This window comes from Pollachius pollachius (assembly GCF_949987615.1).
Source record: "Pollachius pollachius genome assembly, chromosome: 6".
In the NCBI taxonomy this organism is placed as follows: Eukaryota; Metazoa; Chordata; class Actinopteri; order Gadiformes; family Gadidae; genus Pollachius; species Pollachius pollachius.
The window spans coordinates 4,563,956-4,574,758 of NC_136939.1; the positions used below are offsets into that span (position 1 = coordinate 4,563,956).

General features: G+C 45.6%; 1 protein-coding gene across 1 annotated transcript; it reads left to right on the forward strand.

Annotated features, from left to right (window-relative positions):
• Window positions 1-67: 67 nt before the first annotated feature.
• ccdc169 (coiled-coil domain containing 169) lies at window positions 68-7,710 on the forward strand (the record flags this gene model as incomplete). The annotated part of the gene is made up of 9 exons (XM_079738996.1): window positions 68-147; window positions 246-328; window positions 686-796; window positions 1,105-1,145; window positions 4,101-4,199; window positions 5,236-5,289; window positions 5,911-5,999; window positions 6,344-6,492; window positions 7,586-7,710. The coding sequence occupies 9 exons, from the start codon at window positions 68-70 to the stop codon at window positions 7,708-7,710; spliced, it is 831 nt and encodes a 276-aa protein (XP_079595122.1).
• Window positions 7,711-10,803: the final 3,093 nt, after the last annotated feature.

The window sequence follows — 10,803 nt, forward strand, 5'->3', positions numbered from 1 at the left end:
TGGAGTTCACACGCGTCTCCATGGAAATGAAGGAGCAACAAACTCCGTTCTGCGGCATTCTCGAGACATGAGCGCCGTCGGTGCAGACTTCCACAAGTACGACCTGGCGCGTCTGCAGGCGGAACTCGGACAGGAAAAAGAAATGAAGTAGGTCAACGCAACGTCCAGCAGTTTGTAGTTCAGCGTCACGTTGGCAGGCCGTCCACGCTAGTAGAGGCCTTGATGTGTGATCTGTTACCATGCAGGGACATGCTGGAGGGGTCTGTCTCTGACCTGAGGACCACCATGCGGGAGCTACAGGAGAGACTGCAATGTGTCGATGGAGAAGGTAAGAACGCGTCACGTTTTATCTTCGCTGCCAATGGTTGTTTATTTTCACACACATGCGTTTGGATTTCTAAACTTTCAAAACGAGATAATACACAATTGCCTACATGTAACTGAAAAAGGTGTGGTCACATTTATAGTGAGTCTTAACAGTAGGCCAACATACACGTAACATATCCTAGATAAACTTAAAAATAACCTAAACGTTAAACGTGTCAAACAACCAAGAATAAATATAGAGATACTGCCTATAATGCAGTATCTCTAGCAAAATAGCCAGTGGCCTGGCACCTATATATCCTATTTAACTGCATCAGTTGCCTTTAACCATCTGCAAATGTCTGCTGACAACAACCAGGTAACGAGTGGAAAACCAGATACGAGACCCAGATAGAGTTGAATGGACAGCTGCAGAGACAGATCTCAATGGTGCAAGACAAACTCGAGGATTTACGAGGAAACCCAATGGGTAACGTTAGGCTGTGTCAAGCCGATCTCTCTTTACACACTGCACACATTCATAACCACGTGAGCCATTATTTTGATAGTGTGGGGTCCTGGGGGCCCTCGCTAAAGTGATGCCTCGATCTCCGGGTCATGGAAACAACTCCAGGAAGAGCTTTCAGGCTAGCCTCGTATCTAACCCTTGCGAATACTGTTAATAATCACTGATAATCAGTTCTGCTTCAATGTTCCTTCCATGCGAACCAAGGCCACACACACGCACGCACGCACGCACGCACACACGCTGTAACCATGGTGGTCTTTCTCTTGCAGATCGATTGGCCTCTGTTAGATCTTACGAAGACATGCCATCAGTAAGTTTCATCTGAACAAAAGAGTTTGTTCAACGGTAACTGCTTACCATGTTATTGCCCGATGCGGTTAATCACCAGCAGAGGGCGCTGTAGGATCGTGTTACTATGGGGACGTTAGAGGAATTTTGCTGGCAGGCGCTCCAGCCCTGCACTTGAATGAACCCAATTACAGCACACACGGTAATCACTGGTTTATGCAGAGCTAGGCCCGTAGAGGAGCAATGCAACCTAATTACAATGATTTAGGACTAACTGTGGCTGCTGTTAGGGGCGTATGTTAATGTGCATGTGAGTGTGTGTGTTGGTTAGGGGCATACGTTGATGAGTGTGTGTTTGTGTTTATCTGTCTGCCTACCTAGACTGATTTCATTAGTCTACCTTCAGTGACTTGCAAATTAGTTTGTCTCTGAGAATATAGCAAAGGTAAACAGTTCTGAATGTAGCCATTCCTGTGTTACTGTATTTAGGTTGTGTTTAGGGCTGTCCCTGTGGTTTTTATTTTACTTCCAGGGAAATATGCAACCTTTTTTTTTTTTTTTAAACATACTTAATAATCTAAATTCACAGAATGTTATGCTAGGCTCAGTTTTGTGAGACTGTCCCAGTAAAACGTCTTAGGGGAATTAGCGTGGCTCAGCGCTGCATGTTAGGTTTGCGTACGACAGTGTTTCCACGTCCCTGTGGGCTACAATGCAGTGACTGATCCGTCGGTTGTGAAATGGCTGAATACACAGAGCTGCAGTGCCAGGCTGCCGGTGTCAGAGTGTAGGATTACAACGGCCTGTTAGAGATGGAGTCACATTGTTGTATCAAGGGGGGCGATTATACCGTCACACTCATGGGGGGGGAGTCTCCAATCTTTCATTAACAGTAGACATTATTGTTTGTCCTTTTTGTCTAGTGTTGCAGGTAGGGAACACGATAACCTTTTGGAGAATATACAGAAGGGTAATCATATACTTGAGGCTAATATATTAGCAGAATTGTTCAGTCTTAAAGCTATTGCAAAATAATTGCAAAGATCAAGAGAATCTAGTCACATGTGCTGCAAAACAGGATGATAATATTGTTAAAGGTTCCTCTCACTATATCTGAAATCTCATTTTAAGATTTTAATATCAAAGACCCCCCCTTGCACCCTTGTTTTATCTGTTTAGAAGTTGAGTGCATGAAGTGCTTAACATGCAGGGTGTGGTTTCAGCACCAGAACACATCGAACTAACCCTACTGCTAATTCCCCAGGCCCTCACCTACACTTCCAGTTTAATGGTTTTATTAAGAAGCATCATATTTGACTTACAAAGACTTTCATGGTTCAGGTTTTTGTTCAATATGCATATACAACAGCAAACATTCCATAGTACAAATGGATACTAACAGCAAGGGCGTAGGAACCGGGGGGGACGGAGGGGACGTGTCCCCTCCAATATTGGAGACAGGCGCATTTGTCCCACCTAAAAATTATACCGGGGGAAAAAAATATTTTATTTTATTTTGGAAGCGCAACACAGCGTCTTGTCACTGCTTCTTATTCTAAAAAACTGGATGATTGAGCGTGCAATTAAAGAATTGATTTGATATTCATCAGTTCATTACTGCCATTCAAAATGTGTTTTTCTTTACATTTACAAATGTATCTTTTTAGTAGAATAAAATATATTTGTGAATTTTTTCAGTGTAGTTAATTTATGACATATTTCTGTTCAAACCATTAACGGATCGGTCAGGTTTCCGATATGTGTCCCCCCCAATGTTAAACTCATTCCTACACCCCTGACTAACAGAATATAAAAACCCTCGCCATTTAAGAACCCATTCATTGATTTAACCCAACTCTAACCCTATTTTTACAAAAACGGGGACATTTCCGGGACAGCTCCCCAGAAACGGAGACTGTCCCCATTTTTGTAAAAATAGGATGAGACCCTTTATCTGAATGGAGAAGTTAGACTGAGGAGAATCATAGCAAATGGTTGAACATGAAGTAGTCCAAAAATTTAAAGTTTTGCACATTAAACCCCACCTCCCCTCCCAAAACAAATAGGGTCGTTATAGGAACCTGAACAGAAGACCGGTGGACATTTGTTTACTTTATTCGTGGCAGTGCAAAAAGAGACAACTTTTCGACAAAGTGCATTAAGAATTCAAAACTTTGAGCTAAAATAACAAAATGGCAGAGAAGGAGGAAGAGGTCGGTCTTCCCATGTTTTGTTTATGATGGTAAGGTATTCTGCCGACCACATTGTGATGGGAAGCTTGCTCATTCGTCCAGGCGTACCCCACACTAGAGGAGCCTAATCATCTGATCATAATACAATAAAGGGGGCAGTGTCTCAGGTAATTTGACCCTCTCTAGCTCCAGACGAGCTGGCTGTTACTCCTGCACGGCTGACACCGTTGTCGGTGTGTGGTTTTGTATGAACGGGAGAGTGTTAGGCAATAATTGTTAAGCACTTAGAGTGGCCTCCTGGTTAGAAAAGCGCTCTATAAATGGAGTCAATTTAACATTAAACTGATATTCCAAAACCAATGTACAGCACGGCCTAGATTTTCAACGGATGACCTCGGACTGCGTTGAAGGGACACTTTGGCCGCAGGTACTGAAACATGCCCTGTTTCACCCCGTCGTATCCTGTCCCGGAGCCTGGGGTCGCCAGGGTTGGCCCACAGAGGTCACGTTGCTGTGTTTATTGTTGTTGTGACACGGCTGGGTCGGCTAAGCTCAGGAGGTAGAGCAGTTGCCTTGTAACCGAAAGGTCGCTAGTTCGATCCCCAGCTCCTCCTAGCTGATTGCTGATGTGCCCTAAGCAAGACACTTAATCCTAACTGCTCCTGACGAGCTGGCTGTCGCCTTGCATGCATTATATTAACCGATGTAAGTCGCTTTGGATAAAAGCGTCTGCTAAATGCCCTAATTGTAAATTGACACGCTTTATTCTCTTTATTCTCTCCCAGGATGCACTGCAGCAACGCTTGAAGCTTCTGACCAATGAGAAGGCTGAGCTCCAAAGCCACCTGATGGACTGTCGTGTTGGCATCGAAGAAGAAGGGAAGGTGGGTGTGGGCCTCTGGTTCTGCTTGTGAAATGATTTAGATGAGGCCGCATGAACGCAGGACTACAAAAATGGCCGCGGTGTGCGCTGCATGGGACTTTTGGTCAATGGAAGACAGGCTCTGACCGGGTTTAATGTGCTGTGTGCGTGTGTAGCAGCTTTTCATAATACCCTGAAATTACTATTGTGATATGCTGCTATATTAACATTCTTGTTGACTATTATCATGAGCAAAGGATTAAGAAGGATTAGTCATTAGTTAAAAAAGGTAACATTGATACAAATGCCCACATATTCTTGGTCTGATAATGATGGGATTGTGTGTGCGTTTTCCCTGGCCGGCTCATTGTTTATTGTTTCACGCAACAAACGGTGAGGTATTTTGTGAATCTGGGTTTATAGCATAGCATTAGCATTAGCACCCAGCCAGTAAGCCCTGCTGTAATCCGCGCGTCCTAGCGCTGAAAACCCACCTGGGGAACACGCACATGCACAGAGGCACCCGGTTCACCCTGTGCAGCTCCGCTCTGTCTGACTCTCTGGTTTCAGTTCACTCTAATACGTAGGGCTGGGCGATTTGGCCTAATAATAAAATCTCATATTTTTTTCAAACCAAACCCGATTATCAATTTTATTCGATTAATTTTTTCTATAAATGACAAATATCTATATATTTTTTTTAAGTTTTGATTTTATTTGAAGAATAGCAATGATTAACAAAAGCAAAATGAATAACACACATCTCCCACTCTGCTGCGTGCCTCAGTTTTAAGATGTTTTTGGTTGCGACAGACTTTAAGCAAACTTTACAAGCTTTTAATCACTTTTTTCAGCGCATGCTGCCATTTTTTAATTATAAATTTTCTCTTTTTAAAATCGTCCTAAACCATAAATTCAAATTACGTGAAAAATCTCCCATCTCTACTAATACGTCTAATTAATCAAATGAAGCTTTGATTATAGAGTCATTAATATATGACCAAACATCGTCCGTCCATCAAAACACTAACCGACCGTTTCTCTCCGGGGAACGTCAGGCGTTTCACAGGACCAACGATGAGAGACGCGCGTATCTTTCAGAGATCGCCAAGGTAAGCTCCTCCCATCAATCATGCGTTCACTCGAGCCCCCGCTGATGACAGGGTGAGTGAGCGACTCCTTAGTGCACTATTGATCTGCGAACCAGTGACATGGTGAGGAATTGGGGTTTTGAGTAAAAGGGAAGTGTGTGTGTGTGTGTGTGTGTGTGTGTGTGTGTGTGTGTGTGTGTGTGTGTGTGTGTGTGTGTGTGTGTGTGTGTGTGTGTGTGTGTGTGTGCGCGTGCGAGGGTAGCTGAAAGCTATGAAAAACCAATATATTTTGAAAGGATGTCCTCCCTTTCTCTCTCTCTCGCACTCTCAGGCCTATCTGCTCTTATGCATGCTGCTTCAACGCTCCTTATATAATCTTAGAAAAGTAAGTCAGGGACTGTTTAGCATCGCAGCGATGCCGCAGTGCTTGAGAAAAAGGCCCTAGCAGTGAAATTGTATTTCTTGGAGGCAAACAACAGTTTGAAGTGAGTTTGTTGAGAGGTTTTCCCTTGGATTGAGGTTGGATCTAATCTGAATGCGGACATGTTGAGGCCCTTTGATGCTGAGGCTGTGATACAGTCGTGTGTGTATGCAACAAATTGGACTTGGCCTTACCCTCCTTTGAAAACCTGTCTGCTACAGCTGTCCTCCACACTGGAAGCTAACAGGAGGGTTCAGTACCCCAACCAGCCACGGGGGGCGCCAGAGAGCCAGCAGAAGAAGTCCATAAGGTAAAAGTGGCAGGCATGAGAAACGTCTTCTAAGAAGGATTTGTGCCTTGATGATGTTATTCAAAACAAACATTAAATCATCCCAAATGACATGGTGTGACACAACCTTACATGAATGTAAATCATGGCGGTAATTTGACATGTCAAACCTACAGTTAATTATAGAAACCTCATGCAGATTCATGTAATTGCTTTGAATAAAATACCAACTGTGACTGTTTGATTTATGTTCCTCTGAAGGACTTTCATGCAGAGTTTGATGTTGCTGTTTGTCTTTCATATTCCGCATTCATGACTTAATTATGATTCATGTATTCATCTGTCATTCTTCTCCCTGCTGCTAGAGAGAAGCAGGCCAGCAGGAGGGCAGACACTGAGTCCAAGGGAGGAGGAGGAGGAGGAGGAGGAGGAGGAGGAGGAGCGCGGAGGGGCCCAGGGAGGAAGGCTGGGACTGGGAGCAGACTCCCAACCCTCAAACAGCAGCTGAACCCGGGTATCTAACCTGGGAACGGTGTCGGTTGGTACTCGGTTGGTACATTTCCACCTTTTAAATTAATGCATCACACACACCGAGTAAAAGTTGTCAGGATTTGGGGTCGTCCGCTTATGGTAACAGATAAGCTCTATTTGTACTAGTGTTGCCTTGCCATAGCTTGTAGGGTGAGCGACACAACCTGGTACTAATTTGAGCCCCCCCCCCCCAAACTGCCATTAAGGTAACCAGCATTTCATCCTGGTCCCGTAGGTTTGACTAGGATTTCCCTACTCTATAGACAGGGAAGATGGATTCCCTAAGAAGCCAATCAGAGAAGAGATGTTCTGATTGCTCAGAAATGAGCGGGGAGCTTTCTCTACTCTTGGTGGCCTCATTCAGAGGAAGGCGCAGGGAGATTTTCTCCCAGATCATTTCACTGTCAGATAGTTGACCAAGGGCTATCGCATTTCTAACATATTTCACTCAAAATCGAGTCCTCCAACCGTACCGGCAGCCCCTTTAATACTGTTGTCGGTTCGGCCAAGGTCATTGTGGTCAATTTGTATAACTTTTTCATTTCTTGAAATTCACTGCACCATTTGTATTTTTCTTATTTTGTAGCTTGGCTACAGTATGACTTCATTTTGTATATAAAAAACAGTCATGATGGTTCTCGTGGCTAAACGTTACGTGATAAGGCCTACATGTTTGATGAAGATTGGATTAAACATGAATAAAATATTCTGATATTCCATAATAAACCAAAAAGACTATTTTTGTGCTTGCTTTGTAGAATATAAATAGCAAAAATGAGGAGGGGGAGTTGGAGGAGGAGGTGGAGGAGGAGAACAGGAGCAGCAGGAGGAGGAGGGGCTGGAGGAGGAGAAGGTGGCGGATGAGGAGAAGGGGTTGGAAGAGATGGAGGAGGAGGTGGAGGAGGAGGAGAAGGGATGGAGGACGAGGAGAATCGGATAGAGGAGAAGGTGGCGGCGGTGTTACCGGGTGCTCAGGCCCAAGCGAGCTCAGGGTACCTATATCAGAAAGGCCATCGGAGGGGGAGAGGTTGGCGTTCACGGGTGGAGTCTCCCCCTCCCACACACTGCGTCTCCAGCACTGAAGCCTTCCTTCTGTGGCTCTGCTCATCTACTTAGCAACCACACTTCCAACCCAAAGCCGCCCACCGTCAGGCTCGGCTACGTGGGCGTGAAGATACGAGAGTCCACAGAGTGCCTTTAAACGATGCCCTTTTTCTGAGGAATGCATCAAAACAACGCTGCCTTTACAGCAGTATGAGCGGTTTTGCTTTGAGCCGCTTCTAAGGGATGAATCACACGCATGTACAAAATCAAACACCGTTTCAATAACGGCTGGTCTCAAGAGTAACTGCTGAGGATCATCTTCTGATTTAGACATTTGATCTTCTACAGTATTTTGAATGCTGGACAAAAAAAGGGGGAATATTCTTTGCCTTTTTATTTAATGCTATTTACAGTTACAGTTCCACTACATATTTTGAATCTGTTTACTACACCAGCATATTAAATATATATTCCTCAGTTTCCCAGTCTTGTGGCATTGATCTAGTATTTTGAGTGTGCGGTGTACATTTGACATTTGTTTTACATTTTGTGTCCATCAAATCCCCCCCACACACACAGTTGGCATGCCTGTTGACTATATTTGATACCCTAAAGTGTGTGTGTGTGTGTGTGTGTGTGTTTGTGTGTTTGTGTGTGTGTGTGTGTGTGTGTGTGTGTGTGTGTGTGTGTGTGTGTGTGTGTGTGTGTGTGTGTGTGTGTGTGTGTGTGTGTGTGTGTGTGTGTGTGTGTGTGTGTGTGTGTGTGTGTGTGTGTGTTTGTTTGCTGGCGGGTGGGCGTGTGTGTGGTGACATGAGAGGAAACGCCAATAGACACCTGCATAATGACGCACATTCAACCCTGCCATTGTTTCACAGAACGTGATTGGCTGGTGAACGCACATGGGCTTCGTGAACCAGGAAGTGCCGATGGAATAGATAGAAGAACGTCCTCTGCCACTGATGTGCTACTGATCTGATTCTGACTCCCCGCTGTGAGGTCACTCAGACTGTGACACACATCCTCACTCCCTATGACCACTTCCCCCCCCCCCCCCCCCCCCCCCCCCCCCCCCCCCCCCCCCCCCCCCCACACACACACACACACACACACACACACACCATTTGACTCCCATACATTTGCCAAATCAATCCTATTCACGATTATACTGGAAAGAAAGCGAAGTAAGTCCATAAAAACACAGAAGGGACATGATCAAATCCCTAATGAATGATTAGGACCACATCGACGCTGTCTCACAGCCCCTCCCACACTCCTGGGTTCCGCTGCAATCCGTCACTTCACCACTGATCCCCGTCTCTGGTAAATGGCATGACAGTGCTGACATTTAATCGACGTCTCATCTAACACGTGTGTGCTGGGGGGGTTTAACCCATGTTGGTTAATATAACCACAACAAAAAGCATGTGTATCCTGGAGGGCGGGGGGGGGGGCATGGGTTCGGGAATGAGCGCTCGTTGATAGTTAGATATAGGTTAAACTATGGAATGGACAGACACAGAGTACATCAGAGACAGTTTGGCGGGGTTGGTAGACTCCCCCCCAGGCCCCCATACACACACTGGAATACTGCATTGCTTTCTATTATTTAGAGATGCTAAAACCGAAAAATAACTTGTAAACACAACTGTTCTTTGCCAGTGAGTGCTTATTAAATAGCAACTCCTGTGTATCCTCCACTGAATGTCTGGATTGACTGCTTATGGTTCGGCTGTGTGTGGATATGGTGGTCTAAACAATGGGGTAAGATCATTGCGTAACATGGTCACATGCAAATATTCATCTGTTAATCAATAACGCCGGATTAGTTTTCCATGTTCTGAAACCCTTGATTGTTCCCAGAGGGGATCATAATACTATCTAAACGTATAGTGACATGATGTATCGATCTTTGAAGAGGAACTATTGTTGATTCAAAATATCTGGAATTTCTGAAATATCACAGGAGGGGAAAAGTAGGCCCACTGCTCACGGGCGTGCACTCGGGCGTGCGCGTGGTGCACGCGTCCAAAGAATGAGTTTGCATCCCAATGAGGGGGGGGGGGGGGGAGATAAAGCGAGGAGAAGAGAGAGAGAGAGAGAGAGAGAGAGACTGGGAAAGGGTAAGCAGCTGGTGCGCGCTCCAGTCCACCCCTAGCTCACTCTCACAAACACACCCACCCGTCTCTCTCTCAAACGCACACACACACACACACAGACACACACAAACACAGACACACAAACAAACACACAGAGACACCGGTGGAGCAGATCGACCGGACAACAAAGAAGTGACACAAGGGGGGGATTCACAGCAGCACCCACACTGCCCGGTGCCGCCCGAGCCCGTAACGCCCGCTTCACTCCGCACCGAGACCTCTGAAGTCCGCCGAGATGGACGGGACCGTCACAGAGGCTCTACTCACACGCGTCGGTAAGAACTGTCAACGGGATGTTTACATTATTATATATTTTTTAAAGCTTGCATTTTTAGTATTTATTGTATTTATTAAAGTTAAATCCAACGTCTACCCCCTACTGGTTCATCATGGTCCTATTGAGGGTGGTAGGGACAGGTGCATTGCACGCAGTTCTGTTGATGATACCCAAGTCATTCTTTATTGGAGCCGTAATGCTTCTAAAAGTGCCGCATATAACGCCTGCTATAGCCGATATATCATTCTTTCATTCATCTTTCTGTATGTGCGCATCTTGTAACTATAATTCTCGAGACCAGTGTGGAATGGGCAATACCATTACTGATTCGTGACTTCTCTCTCTCTCCTCCCTCCTCACTCTCTCGCTCTATCTCTCTCGCTCCTCCCTCCCCTCTCTCGCTTTATCTCTCTCTCCTCCCTCCTGACTCTCTCTCCCCCTCTCTCCTCTCTCTCGTTCACCTCGCTCTCTCCCCCCTCTCTCACTCTATCTCCCTCCTCCCTCCTCCGTCCTCCCTCTCTCTCTCTCTCTCTCTCTCTCTCTCTCTCTCTCTCTCTCTCTCTCTCTCTCTCTCTCTCTCTCTCTCTCTCTCTCTCTCTCTCTCTCTCTCTCTCTCCCCCCCTCCCGTCTCTGCTCCTCCTATCACTCACGACTCTATTCGCAGTTCATTCTGTTTGACAGCAGGTCATTACCAAGGCAGCCGTACTGTCCCGTGCGCGGCTTAAATGCACTTAATCTCTTATTAGGGGGCTTATTCCCAGCCACCGCGAGCTCCTGCTCTGTCGATCTCATTGGAGCTTGTTTTCCTTTTACCTCG